This window comes from Triturus cristatus, chromosome 11 (assembly GCF_964204655.1).
Source record: "Triturus cristatus chromosome 11, aTriCri1.1, whole genome shotgun sequence".
In the NCBI taxonomy this organism is placed as follows: Eukaryota; Metazoa; Chordata; class Amphibia; order Caudata; family Salamandridae; genus Triturus; species Triturus cristatus.
In genome coordinates this window covers 362,165,137-362,180,133 of record NC_140594.1, presented here as the reverse complement: position 1 = coordinate 362,180,133, position 14,997 = coordinate 362,165,137, and the positions used below count along the sequence as shown (strand labels likewise).

Sequence of the window (14,997 nt, the reverse complement as noted above, 5' to 3'; positions counted from 1 at the left end):
ATTCTGTAGCAAAGAAGAATCTAGTTCTTGATATCCTAAGATGCTACTTTAGCTTTCGGGTTGTCTAGACATTGTAAATAGAAATCGAGAGCTCTAGAGTTCTCAGAAATAATAAATGGACATTGCGTGCTCTAGAGTTCGCAGAAAGCACCTCGCATCATTAAATCTTGAGCCTTCCCAGTTGCTCGCAGCTCGCAGTGTCAGGACTCATTTGTTTTTGGCAGAAGGCCTTCATGATAGAACTGGCACAAGGTCCATTGTGACGCCTTCTTTCATTTAAGTACATTTTCATCCAGTTCCTCTAAAAAAAAAAAAAAAATACAAGTGCAGATGGTATTATTCATAGAGGGCCGGAAAAAAGTATGCTCCCGTCACACAGTAAAGAGATGAGCCTGATAGCATTTATGAGGTGTGAATCAACAGTTTCCCACTAAAAGGATTTTCTTAATGCGTTATGCTGGGATCCAAATCATAAGGCAGAGATTTTTTTTTCCGTGTTTTAAGGACCCTCTTATGAATGGATTTGGACCCACATGTGAACAATATGTATTACATCGTTATAAGTCAAGCAGTCTGGTCACACCGCTATTCCTTTGATGCCAATTTCTACTTATTTGGGAGGACAATGTTGACGGCTTCCCCAAAAGTCCTGGAAATTGAAGTGAAGTAAGACTGTTCTAGTGGATTCTAATTATGTTAAGTGACTTCATTGGATATTTTTCTCAAATTAAGAATAGGGTTATCAATAACATGGTTTTGCTACCTCTGGGTTATCTCTAGGAAGCAACATCCTTGAATGGAAATCCACTTTAGGCTCTTAAGTGGTTTTGGTAGCTTTGCCTAAGAGAGTGACAACAAAAGATGGGAAAACATATGTCTCTGTCCCTGTTTGAGGGATCCTATCAATCTGTTTGCGTCACAGCTGCTCATCTTTCCTAAGGCTGTATTAAGAGCGCCGCCATCTTGCAATTCAGAGTTTTAGCCTGGACATTTACTAAAAGTCAGGAACTCAAAGTTTCACATTTTATTAGCTCTCCTTCTTATAGTCGCAGTCATCACTGAAATAACCTTGACGATTTTCCTTCTATGCAGATCATAGCCGTACCATTCACATGGCTGACATCGGGCACTGCTGCGTTCAGTGGAAGCCCCATCAATATTGGTCTCCAAGTCTTATAGGAGTTCTCTGATTCCGAGCATGGTATGCTAATAAGTGTGTTTTCCTCTAAACTACTTGAAAATGTAATAAATGTATTTCTAGATTAATTTGGAAATTTTTCACCTCACACCACCATTTTCTATTATTTCCTTGTTCATGGAATATCTAAAGATGCATTTCTATATAAAAAAAGAAATATTGATTTCCCTAAATCTCAGCATAATATAGAAAGTAAATCTATTGACACATTATATTTTTGGTCCTCACCAAAATCAATACATGGATCATGTAAAAGCATACATCTATATCTTTTTTAACATGCATCATACATAAATTTACTTTCCCTGTCTTCTCATTCAACAAAGACTCATAAGTGGTTCTTTGCTAGTAAAAGCAATGGTTAAGATTGAAAGATTTTTTCAAGTTCTTGTCTAAGCTGACCCACCTGACACACATACAATGCATGTAATACCATCGCCACCAACATTATCCTCAATTATTTAACAGGTGTATGATGGGTGCATCAACTGTATTATGCTGATCTAAAACTGTATTATGGAGAAAGTAATTTTTTTTTTTACAGCAGCATCTCACAGGGATGCAGTCTTCGAGTTCTTTGTTATTTCTGCCCATATTCTAACTTCAAGCATTCATAATGAGATGGAAAATATGGGCCATGCAGAAGCCTACTTTTACCAGGTATCACAGAAATAGCTAGAGCATGAAATTAACAGCACAAAGCATTTGGCCTCTTTACAACCCAGCTCAGTATTCCAAAAAGAAGCTTTTTTTTATCTTGGTCAGTACACAATTGTTCCATTATTTACAAACACAATTTTCAAGCATAGAAAATGTAAAATCAAGAAATTAATTTTAGAGTCTTGTCTCTTATAATTTCTGTTTTAAGGTGGACGGGTCTTATAAACTTTCACAATTCTCCGCAAATCAGAATTATTTGCAAGTGCACAAAACTAGAGGTAAATTACCAATGCCCCCCAAACATACACCAGCATTTTATCCCAAACATTTGCAACCCTACTCCATTTTATACCTGAATACAACTGAGGGCACATTAAATCTTATTATCTGAGGAGAACACATTTTGTAGAAATAGAATAGTCTTTTCAATATTATTTTAAGAGAGAAAAATCTGCTCCAGTACAACACATGGCTGGCTTTATCTGAGTCGCTTCATTAATATTGCATAATATTTTAACTCTTCATCCAATGTCAACTCTCTGATGTATCAATTTTTTATCCAAAATATTGACCCCACTTACATTCAAATCATTCAACATGCTATGGGAGTGGGAATACCATGTTTACTTGTGCCCTCAATGTCAACCGTATTACTCCTCTGGGCCATAACCGTGGAGCTGAGGGCATTTGCCTCTAATCAATGTCCAGGGACCTGTCTTACTACCACAACACTAATTGGAGCTATAGGGGCAGAGAACAGGTCATCCCCCACTCAAACGTTTCTATACAACAAGTGACCTGTTCCCAAGGTGAAAAACCGTTCAAACCTCTATACCCTTGGTCATATACTTAAGACAATTTATACAGCATGTGGTCACACCATCTATGCTACTTATGGGTATGGTTTCACCTATTTAAAAAGAAAAAGAAGAAGAAATTCATACGAGGTACAATAGTCTCAATAATCCCAAGTGTATGTCTCTAAACACCCAATAGTGATAAAAGTGTAGAAAAGGAGCGAGGGAGCCTCACGGTAGCACCACCAGGGAGGTTTAAGCAGGAAGGTACTCGCCTGCTACCTCAAGGTCTCATCATCAGCTACCCTCGTTCCAAAAACAAATTGTGTGTAAGGGAGGAGAAATGGATAACAACCTAAAAAGTGCTAAGATGTGTGTAAAGAGAAATAAAGTGCCAAGTTATGTGCACCTAAGAAACCCCACTACTTATATATAAAAGTGAACTAGAACACACTGGCTTACAATTTTATTCCATGCTGTGTGTCTACTTCTATTTAAAATGCCGACATGTTTCATTGCCTTTGGGTACACTCACGGCAATTTCTTCAGGGCGTGGGGTTTTTTCTCAACCCTGCATTTCCGCCTATCTTTTGATAAAAACTACCTGGAGCTCTTGTATGCCTTAGACTGCACTCGTTCTGGGCTCTTCACCGCGGTGCTGAGCTAACGCCGGACGCGCAAGCAATTAAGGCTCACAGTAGGAGCCAATCTGAAGAGCCCAGAACGAGTGCAGTCTAACGCATACAAGAGCTCCAGGCAGTTTTTATCAAAAGATAGGCGGAAATGCAGGGTTGAGAAAAAACCCCACGCCCTGAAGAAATTGCCGTGAGTGTACCCAAAGGCAATGAAACATGTCGGCATTTTAAATAGAAGTAGACACACAGCATGGAATAAAATTGTAAGCCAGTGTGTTCTAGTTCACTTTTATATATAAGTAGTGGGGTTTCTTAGGTGCACATAACTTGGCACTTTATTTCTCTTTACACACATCTTAGCACTTTTTAGGTTGTTATCCATTTCTCCTCCCTTACACACAATTTGTTTTTGGAACGAGGGTAGCTGATGATGAGACCTTGAGGTAGCAGGCGAGTACCTTCCTGCTTAAACCTCCCTGGTGGTGCTACCGTGAGGCTCCCTCGCTCCTTTTCTACACTTTTTCATCACTATTGGGTGTTTAGAGACATACACTTGGGATTATTGAGACTATTGTACCTCGTATGAATTTCTTCTTCTTTTTCTTTTTAAATAGGTGAAACCATACCCATAAGTAGCATAGATGGTGTGACCACATGCTGTATAAATTGTCTTAAGTATATGACCAAGGGTATAGAGGTTTGAACGGTTTTTCACCTTGGGAACAGGTCACTTGTTGTATAGACCTGTCTTACTACGACTGGGAAAACTAGGCCAAGTAAACCCCCTTTCATCACTTGACTCTCAGGGGTAGCGATGGCGAGCAGACACGGGCTGCTTATTAAGGTAGTGTGGATGTGCTTGAGCTCCAAACTCAATAATCACAGCAGCACAATAACTGATTGTCTAACCAGGGCTTTACTTTTAAAAAGAAAATCACTTTATTACACACCAAAACTAAAAACGACACAAGTAATAACCATACACAATTTTGTGATCTGGGTACTGGGCAAACTGCACCTCAGTCTATCATCTCCCCCTTTTCCTCTGGTCTAGGCGGTTTTTCCCTCCTGATAAGAATTTCTACAGTAATAAGAAAAGCTGAGGTGCACACTAACTCCCTCTACTATGCTAAATGTGCTTAGTTTATCACAGTTCTAAAATAGTCTCTGTATTCTCACAACAGTGCCTGTCCAGGAAATGTTTGGCTTAGGCCAGCAGCCAGCCGGCAGTAGCGCACAGTCCCTCTCCAGCTTCTGGAGTCAGAAGCGGCCTTATCACAAAGCAGCCAGGTTGTGGTCCTCAGAGGCGGTGGAAGCTGATGTTGGAGGAGTTCACTGTCAAAGATTCAGGTAACTTGAAGTCACAGTGGCCAAAAGGGGCAGATCTAATTACACGAACACTCCTACCCGCTTTTGTGTGCTAGGCTCTCACTTGTAAACCGCTCCAGCGTGATCATTTATGGTGTAGCGGCACAAAGTAGTAATACCTGTCTTTAGGTCACTACTGCACAGGATGAGCCTTGGTCGCAGTTCTTTGTGTCACAGTGGCATAGAAGGAGCCGCGGTGACGTTTCTTTGGATTACAGCAGCACAGGGCAAACCGTGATTGGTATTCTTGGTTTAGTGATGATGAGCAGCCTTGATTCTATGGTTACCACCTGGACCCGCAAACAGAAAGTCTGATGCTTGCTGACTTCAGAGGCATGCAGATTGCTCTCCTCAGTCCACCTTCCTCTGACAGACCCCATCAGCCCCGCTTTTGTTTTCTCCTGGATAGTCACACCTCCTGCAGAGCTGTCATGCTCCTTCCCTCTCTCAGAAGGCAGGTAGGCTTCTGGGCACCTGAGATCAGGTGACCAGCTACTTCCAAGCCTAGACCTTTGACTACACACTAGATCAGTGCAAGTCTAGGGCCAAAATCAAAACCAGGATACCACCTACACGCAGTTGGGCACTAAGGGCAGAAGAACACAGCCATACTCAATACAGGGGACATTCACATCCAAACTTACCCCAAAGCTTTTACTGGACAGCAGTTTTAGAAGTCTCTTAAAATAGTAAGTAGAAAGATCTTTAGAACCAAAACCTGTCATCTATGAAGTCAGACCTTGACCAATTTCCACAGTTTTTGCTATATATTTTAAATGAGGACACCAGGTTTTCCAGCTGTAAATCCTGCATAAATATTTTTCAGCATTCATCCAAGATCCGTCCCCCATAACAGTGGTCTTTCAGAAACAGTGGTACTTGACTTAGGTGGCATAATATTGTACCTTACAACAAAACAATCTTTGCTATGCGTTTATAATGGTTTATGAATTTAAAAAACCACATGATTCAAGATAAACATTGCAATTAACTGACAGCTTACAAAAAAAGAAATCGCATTGTACAAACTGATATCAGTGAAATTTCAAGAGCTACCAGTAAAAGCCCCCTTACTTGCAACCATAACCATGCATAATGCCCGGGTATCATACAGTTTGGATGTGAATGATAAGGTGTAAAGAAGAGTAAATAAGTGGAAAATACGCCCTGGCATGTTCACACCAGGGTGTTTTTGTGGCAGGAGACAGAGGCAATGGAGGTGATCATGCAGGTGTGAATGTTATAGTTCACAACCAATCGATGAGTCTTAATAGGAAGGGCAATAGAAACACATCTTGGGAGTTGATAAACCATGCTTTAACTTTTATCATTTGGAAACAAAAAAATACAAGATAAAGAACTTACTACCGCACAGACAGACACATCTGTGACAGATGTGGTGATCCCTATCTTCTTGTACACCTGGGAGAGAAAATGCATTAAGAACCACATGGAAAGCAGTTTTTCAAATGTCACTTTATTAAGCTTGATATTAGAGAAAATCAGTGGCTTTTGCATTCTAAAGATAGTGTATGTGCTTAGCAGATGCCATTATATACATATGTACATGTTGGACTCATATCTATAGAAGTGTAAACAAAAATTAGGGGGCAGGGAATTGCCCATACAAGGATACTGCTTCTGGTAGGGCCAGAGAACGGCCACTCACATGTCCGATACACAAGACATGAATGACTCCTCCGGCTCCAGAAACTTTCAGATTCACCAGCCAGTCAAAAAAACTATTTTTGTATTTATTGGCTTGCTAGAGCATCTCTGCCTGAAATGCTATACGTTGGACAAACTATGCAATAGTATAGAAACAGTGACAATCTTTACTTTACCCAGGTACCCTGAAGGAGGGTGGCATGTGAGGTGGTGATGGGACACCATATTAGTACACTGAGCCTGAAAGTAAACAACTGATATATAGTGCTTTTGATTCGAGGTGTGAGGCAGTGGTGTCTGTAGTTGTTTTTTGTTAACCAGAGTGTTCTTTGAGGGTAAATTTAATGCATGTGGAAGCAGTGGTTTTAGGTTAGAGGGAATCACAGTCCAGTAGAGTGACCTCAATTAGGATAGGCACTTGGCGCATTGGGGTGGTGAGAGAGTAGAAGACGTACGTGTAGAAAGGGACACAGTAGTGTGGAAGTAGAAAGCATGCATACTGCGCTTTGAGAGCCATCCACCCAGAGGCTGGAAGGCGGCGGGAGGAGAGGATTAGGGAGGCTGACCCTGGCAAGGGTGTCAACTGAATGACTTTTGCAAGGGGTCAGAAGAACAGAGGAGAAGTTCTAGGGTTCCATGTTGCTGTAATTAATCATGGGTTTTGGCCAAAAGGACAATTTTCGGAGATTGAGCAGGTCATAGTATTGATGGCTGTTTTAGTAAAGGAAGTAATCTGAATCTCAGAAGGAAGCAAGGAATGTCGTGTAGGGATTGAAAACAAGGAATAAAAGGTTTTTGGGGGCAGTGAATGATGGCAAGCTCACAATCTTTATTTTAAACTGATCATAAGGTAGTGTTATGGAAAGGAAGTTGGTGACATAGACTTGTTGTAGGTTGATGAGGGCAGGAAAGATGAACTGCAAGAAATCAGGTAAAAGTGGGTAAAAAAATAAGCGGGAAGGTAATGTCCCAATGAAAGTTCTGTACTGCGAATTGAGGGGTGTGCCATGAGTCGGTTAAGATGATCTTCTTGAGGGTCTTAGTGGAGAACGGCAGGAGGTAGTCGGGGGGGGGGGGTTAGCAGCCTGAAGAGTGTGCTGGGTCTAGTGGCTCAGTGCCTAATGCAGCCACTGCAGGCCTCTGTGTTTGAATCATCACATGCTTGGATCCTGTTCACCTAGCCTTTCACCCTTCTGATGCATTGAGTTAGGTAACAATACACATATGTTACTCAGCCCCAAGGTGCACCTAACAAATACATGTTATGTGAGGAGGGGCTAGGAGACTTTAACTGTGAGAATGATTCTGTAAGAACATTTGTGTTTAATCTAAAGCATTTAAATGAAAAGTTCAAGTTGTACCAGTATTTCATTCACAGGATTCAATGGAGCTGACGCAGATCCTATCGATGGAAGGTTTGCAGCGCTTGGACTTTTGCTGCAGGCATGAAGGGAGGGGTGTGCAAGCTAAGCACTGTAGGTCAGCCATGAGTTATGGGTGTCTCCCTTCTTTAGCCTCAGATGAAAAGAGCGGCTTTCTGAGAATGTAAGGTCTAGTGAGTAAAGCGGTCACGGAAGCCTGGAGAGAGAGCATTTGCATTTACATTGGAATGGGGGTGGGGGGGTATTTCTTGCATAGCTCATTAGGTATGCAAAGGGAAGCACAGTGGTCTGCACATTTGAAAGAAGGTGGAACCAGAGATAATGTTGACGGATGTGTTGGTGCTGAGGTGAGCATCCTGCAGACGCTTTTTTCAGTTAAGCGGGTTTTAAGAGAAATATACTTCAAAGAAGGGGAGGGCTGGCGATATTTAGGGGACCATCCCATATGGAAGGGACTGTGAAGGAGAAACTCATTCTTAGCCCGGTTTTTCTTGAGCCCACTTATTATACAATTATCAGCGGCAGATTGGCCAAAGTGAGATCATACATGGAGACATATGTGCCGTCATAGGTAAAATAGCAATGTTACGCCCAGAAGGTACCCATAAAGCTTTGCAAACCTATGGTGGAAGTAAATGACAGTGGCCAGAGGAAAGTCAAAGGAGATGAGCCATGTCCCAAGGGCAGAAGGAACAAACATTTGCAATGCAATGGGTCTCGCATTTACACAAGTTTGATCTATTGGCATTGTAAATGACAATGCCTTTTATTTGTGTTTTGGTTTTTAAAACCTAAATAAAAGGCATTGTCATTTACAATGCCAATAGCTTAAACTCGTAAATGCGAGAGCTATTGCATTGCAAATGCTTGTTTTTCTTCTTCAGTGGGAGAGTGGAAATAGAAAAAAAACGGCATACTAGCTGAAAAAGCGCAGCAGGAGGCCAGTTACCTCCCAATTAGATCCTTAGCAGCCGAATGTTCGCCTGCTCGGTCCTAACGAAAGCGGCCTGCACTATTAATAAAAATAAATAAATAAGCGTGGCCTCCATAGTTAAAGCGGATGCGTTATAATTTAATACATTACGAAAGCAGCCAGCTCTATCAATTGAATAAATAAATAATGCCGGCCGCTTTAGTTAAAGCGGACGCACTATAATTTAAATTAATACATTAGTAAAACCAGAGGGCCTGCTGAGATGTCCTGGGTGGAATAGGGAAGCTCATTAAAGAAAATAATGCTCACCGACTTATGAAGGAGACTGTGTAACGCTACAAGTAAAAGGTCAAGTCGTTATGGGAGGTAACCAATGCAGACAAGGCGGTACCAAGATGCGACTAAATAGCCTATTTACGAATCAGAAGCCAGCATTGCCGAAGGACCATGGGAAAAGCTAATGACAAATATGGGAGGAGAGTGGGCGGAGCTTCCAGTGCATACTCTAATACAGCATGCCTCGCAGAGCAAGCAGCGCATGCGAGATGCTGCTAGGCTCGATCGACATAAAGAGAAAATATTCTGGCGACAACCAATTAATTCCTTTCACTACTGCTCTCTTTTTAAAAGAACATTCCCTTTTCAAGATTTTACCCTATAAATTATTCCAAGTATTAAATAATTCTTTGAAGCTAAAGATGAATGTTTCATATATTCACCATTAGTAACTCTTTACAGGCGCACGGTAAGGAACTCAGAAAGCTGCTAAAGTCAAAACATGGACGATATGCGTCCCCCGAAGAGGTAGCCTGCAATGGCACCTCCTGCTATCCCAGGAGAGGTAGCCTGCAATGGCACCTCCTGCTATCCCAGGAGAGGTAGCCTGCAATGGCACCTCCTGCTATCCCAGGAGAGGTAGCCTGCAATGGCACCTCCTGCTATCCCAGGAGAGGTAGCCTGCACTGGCACCTCCTGCTATAGAGCTTAATAACTTTTGCAAAGCACCGCTCTTTCAGTTTGTGTCTCCAGTTTTGCCCTGCATGATCCCACAACTCTACTTCTGGGCTGTCATTCCAATAAGCCTCCCAAGTCCACCTACTTCATTCTTTCAAGTTTTCTTTAATGGCACGATACAATTAACATTTGCGTTTCCCCATGTTTCAGTGGCGGCTCCTCTGCTAAGGCGGAGGAGCCCCCCCCTGCTTAAAAGTAAAAGTAAAATGATAATAACGTATTGTTATTCTCATTTTAGTTTTCCTATTGGAGTCAGTGGCGGGTGGGGCTGGCAAGAGCAGGGGGAGGAGTGGTTTTCCTCTGGGGCCGGCCAAACAGTCATGCGCACTGTGCATCTTCCCCACCAGGCTGCATTACACAGCCTGATGAGGATCATGCAATGCCTCCTAGGCCCTGTCTGAGTGCCAAACCACGGCGCTCAGACCAATCAGAGCCCTGCACTCGTCGTGATTGGCTCAGGGAAGCCTGAGAGCCCGGGTGCTTCCTGCTAACAGCCGGGACTGGAAATCGGAAGATAAGGGGACGGAGGAGAAGCGGCCGCCAGCCGGCCGCACAGGTAAGTTTTTTTTTTTTTTTTTCTTTTCTTAATCGACCCCACACCCACTCCCTCACCCACGACCGGTAGCAGCCACTACTGCCACGTTTGTTATGTCATCTCTGCTGTAAATACCACTGGTGTGTATGTCTTTCTGTCCTTTCAGTTACTTTATCAACTACGATCACAGAAGAAAGACCAATATTACATTTCATTCTCCAACTTGCGTATGCACTTTACATACGCAGTTCAGAAACCTGTGCAAAATGTGATTGACATGCTGAGAGCATCTGCATGTGCGATGGTTAGTGTGAATATGTGGCTGGTCATGGAGCAAATCTTGCAAGCTGGTTCACAAGAGGGTCGGTTGAGGGTAGTCCTAGCTGAAGAGGATCCATGATTCACAGCATTTTCACATACTCGGTCCCCCCATGAAGTGCATCTGTTAATGCTGGGTTTGTCCCTTGTGTGAAGTGCACAAGAACATGCAGTGCACATTGTGGTTATCAGTGGTGGACCGGAAGCTAAATGCAGCCCTGGAAAATGTGTTCAAACAAACCTAGTGTACTAGAGCGAGTGTAGCAAGGGACTCTCACCGTTTCCAGATGGACTTGGGGAACAAATTGTATAGACACACATCTACAAGAAAATTGTGGGTTCAATCACGTCCTAGTTGGAGAGCTGATGATCCCTCCTTCCTTAAACTCGTAAAATTGGCCTGCTGCCCCCCACCCTGCCAGGGTTTTTCCTTGGGTTGTACATGGTCAGTCCAGGTCAGATGATTATTTTCAATTCTTGCGTAACTTCAACGTCGGTCTTTCCATACAGGGAACACCAGCCTGCACAGCATTTACGCTTACACCCCAGATCCCACAGAACACACCTGTATTGTCTGTGAATGAACTCTCCTGCTTGTTTCTATCCGAGCTTCCAAATCATTCATATGAAAACTGCAGATGGTAGATTCTCAAGCAGAGACTCAAGTTACAACATCGAGGTTGTCAACTTTCCCCTATATACATGGCACAAAGTAAAGTGAGAGCTTTTGAAATTACAATTGCTACTACTGCCTTTTAAGTGGGTGTAGAAAATGGGTTCACCAGGGCTCTAAAGGGGTAGAGTGCGCCATGTGGAAATTGGATATAAGAAAATGTAGATCACATAACCTCATCTTTGCCTGCCCACAGACCACAACTCTGTGGCAAATCACCTAAAACATCTCCTGCAAATGAACAGCACGCTCTGCAACACAGCGGAACACTCATCTAAACTACTGGATCACATCTAAAGACAAACCCTCAAATCTTAAACAAAAGAAGCCTATTCTATAACTAAAGGTATAACCTGCAACATGCAAGACAGTCCCTCCCCATTGTACAAAACTACACATACCGACAAGCGCTTTACCAGATGCTCCATCTTGTCATCCAGCCCTAAGCTGATAAGGAGCTGGTGTGGCCGATGGGTACGTGACCTTCTGCTTGTTACAGTGAAGAGATCGTCAGGGATCATTTGTGAGTCATGGATTCCCACAGACTATTCAGTCACTCCACTGGATGTGATGTTAGGTCCCTATTGTGCTTTCAAACCTGCTCACTTTTTCTCAATGAGCTACAGTCCCATCACATTCTAAACCCCCCAAACCTCACCATCTTGTCTTCTGTGCTTCTCTGTAGAACTGATTACACCCACCCACTGCAATGACCAGAAATCATTGAAATTAAGTCTGGCTCGTTTCCCGAGTGAAGAACCAGCTGGGCAGCTTCCTCCTTCCATTGCTTAATTAGCTGTGGAGGAATTTGATACATAAGTGGGCAAATAAATGAGTGATCAGAGGACCCTTTTTTAAGCTAATGATCTTGAGCCAACCTTCACAAAAAAAAAATCTATATTCACTTTATTTCGGTTACAAAAGTAGCCATAAAAGCACACGAAAAAAATATCACAAATACAAACTCAACAATCCATTTCATTAAAATGTTTTTAAAGAAAACAGATACTCATCACTATTAAAAAGCAGACAACAAGCTGTGCCACAAAGTACCACAGTCATAGCTAACAGGGTTAATTCAGTCCTCAATATGTCCTTCTTTCTTCCATGTGAGGTAGAAGCAAATAAAGTGCAAGTATCCTTCCGTCTTTCATATGAGGTAGTAATAAAGTGCAAATATTAGATGACATCAAATCTCATGAGCCCCAAGTTACAATCACCCCCTTTCTGATTTGATCACCACAGTTCTCAATGATTATTTCACATCAACAATCATTTATTGATTTATATATTTCACATGTTATATATTACGCTACCTTGCAGTCTGATGGCTATTTCAGAGCATTTTGGAACACGCCAAGTCATTATTATAAACTGTAAACAAATTCAATGGTTCTTCGCTGGCAAAGTTGGTGCGTTGGTTCCATTATTTCTTTCCTAGTGTAAACGTATGATTTTTTATCTTTTTTTACGTTTGTACCACGTTTACACTAAGAAAGAAATAATGGAACCAACGCACCAGCTTTGCCAGCGAAGAACTATTGAATTTGTTTACAGTTGGAAGTTTTTTCAGGAGAGCTGTGATCCAACAAAGGGATCTTGGGCTGCACAGTCTGCAGGTCTCCGCTGAGATCTGATTGGCTGGCTCTGAGGGTGTTGATCCTGTCTGCTTCCACAATCTTGTTCCAGCTGCGTCTGGGGTTGCTAGTTGGCTTTGGTGAGGAGAGTTGTAGTGCATCGATGTAGAAGTTAAGAATGGGGTGGTCAGTCCATGTGAGCAAGGTGAGGTGGCTGAATTGAGCCTTGTTGCTGGCTTTGAAGATGGGATTGAGGGGGTGTCCTGCATTGTGGCTAGGGCCTTGGATGATCTGGGCGAGTCTGAGGTTGTCAAGGCCCTTGAGTAGGGCAGTGGAGTTGGGATCTGTGGGGTCGTCGGGATGGAAGTTGAGGTTACCGAGTAGGATGAAGTTATTTGAGCTGATGGCACTGAAGGCAGTGAGGAGGTTGCTGAACGTGGTGCATAGTCCATGGCGTCAGTGTGCGAAGGGGTCTTTGATGATGATGTGACTGCTGGCCTGTAGGTAGAAGTGCATGTGTTCCATTAATGGTGTGTTCCTGTCTGTAGAGGCGGTGCATGTGATAGGAGTTCTTGTGGATGATGGCGAGGCCTCCTACTGGTTTGTTGAGCCTATCCTGGTGGGAGATCTTATTTCCTGATGGAAGGGCCATGGTGATGGCGGGTGTGGATGAGGGGTGGAGCTAAGTTTCAGTGAGAAAGAGAATGTCAGGGGAGTGAGTGTTGATGATGTCCCAGACCTCAGTAGCATGTTTGCAGAGATATCTGGTGTTGAGGAAAATGCATGTCAAATGAGCTGAGGCATGTGTGGTGGATGGAGTAGGAGTGCTGATGCAGCAGAAATGTTAGTAAGCACATGAGAAAGTCCTACCGTTAAGTGAGGTGTGGCGTGGAGGCAGCTGTCAGAGGCATCCAGCGTTGAGTGCTTGCAGGTCGGGGAATGCGTAGCGACAGTGTTCGGATGGATCAGGAATGATGGCACTGGGCACAGTCCAGGCGCAGACTGGTGCAGACAGCCTACCTATGGTGCACCTTCAGCACGTTAGCGGCAAACCTGCTGCACAGTTGCGCAGTGGCCACCATTAAGTAGGTCCTGGGAAGGGAAGAGCGCAGGGGTGTGAAGTGAGAGGATGAGGAGGAGCAGGGCGCAAAAGGCGGGAAAGGCATGCAAGGAAGATGTAGTAGATCAAATGAGGGGGAGGCGGGAGAGTCCCAGCGCAGAGGGGAGAGATCAAGGAGGAACAGAGGGAGAACAAAAATGTACGATAGAGTCAAACGAGAAACAAAAACGGAAAGGCTAGCAAACAGGCAACAAGGGGTAAGAGAGAGTGTAAAAGGAGTAATGAGCAAACAGACAAAGGGTGAGAGAGAGTTTAGGAGGACGAATGGACAAACAGGCAACAAAGAGTGAGAGAGTAAAAGGAAAAATTGGTAAGCAGCCAACAAGGAGAAAGAAGCAAACAGACAAAGAGTGAGTGAGAGTTTTCGAAGGAAAATAGGCAAACAGGCAACAAAGTGTGAGAGAGTAAAAGGAAAAATAGGCAAACATGCAACAAGGAGTGAGAGAGAGAGTAAAAGCGAGAAAACAAGCAACAAAGAGTAAGAGAGAGAGTAAAGGAAGGACGAGTGAAGTAAGGAGCAACAAGGAGTGAGAGCGAGAGAGAGAAGGAGCACAAATAATGAGTTGGCACCTTGAGGCACAAGGTCGAGTGTCAAAGAGCCTTAGACTGGTCGGTGGACCAGTCCAGGTAAGTGGGAGCGAGGGCCCAGACAAAAACAAAATTAAAAAAGACAGAGAATGGAAAAAATGGCCAAGTAGAGTACTGGCCCAACATCACTGGCACCGAAGTTCACTTAATTTTGGGCTGGAATGCACATGTAATCGGATAAAATGCTGTCGCTGACAGTGCAAGAGAGATCATGGCTAGAGTGGCTAACTCATTATCCCACCCTGTACGGTGAAATGGGCATCAGCAAAATGTGGCTAACAGTTGAACAGACCAAAGGATGAAGAGGCTTTATATTTAGGTGTTATTTTACGTTTGATTTTTTTTTTAACAACAGGACGACAAGAAAGCTAACACTGTTTCTGGACCAAACCTAAAGACAACAGCAGTGTTACGACCCTGTACATTTCTGTAAACTGCGAGCTCCCAGAGAACATTCTGCGATGAAAACATTTAGCGAATGATGGCAAACTTGGTCAATCATGTCCTTCCCCATTTACTGCCTCAGGAGT

At 43.2% G+C, this 14,997-nt stretch overlaps 1 protein-coding gene across 2 annotated transcripts in view; it reads right to left on the bottom strand.

Annotated features, from left to right (window-relative positions):
* Window positions 1-14,997, bottom strand: part of OSBP2 (oxysterol binding protein 2) — a 1,376,304-nt gene that overhangs the window by 994,695 nt on the left and 366,612 nt on the right. The window contains exon 3 of one of the 2 annotated variants that reach the window (XM_085633692.1): window positions 6,024-6,080. The exons of the other annotated variant lie outside the window; for it this stretch is intronic. Within the exon in view, the coding sequence (XP_085489818.1) occupies window positions 6,024-6,080 (57 nt within the window). The remainder of the gene's footprint in view (window positions 1-6,023; window positions 6,081-14,997) is intronic. 2 annotated transcript variants of the gene reach the window in all.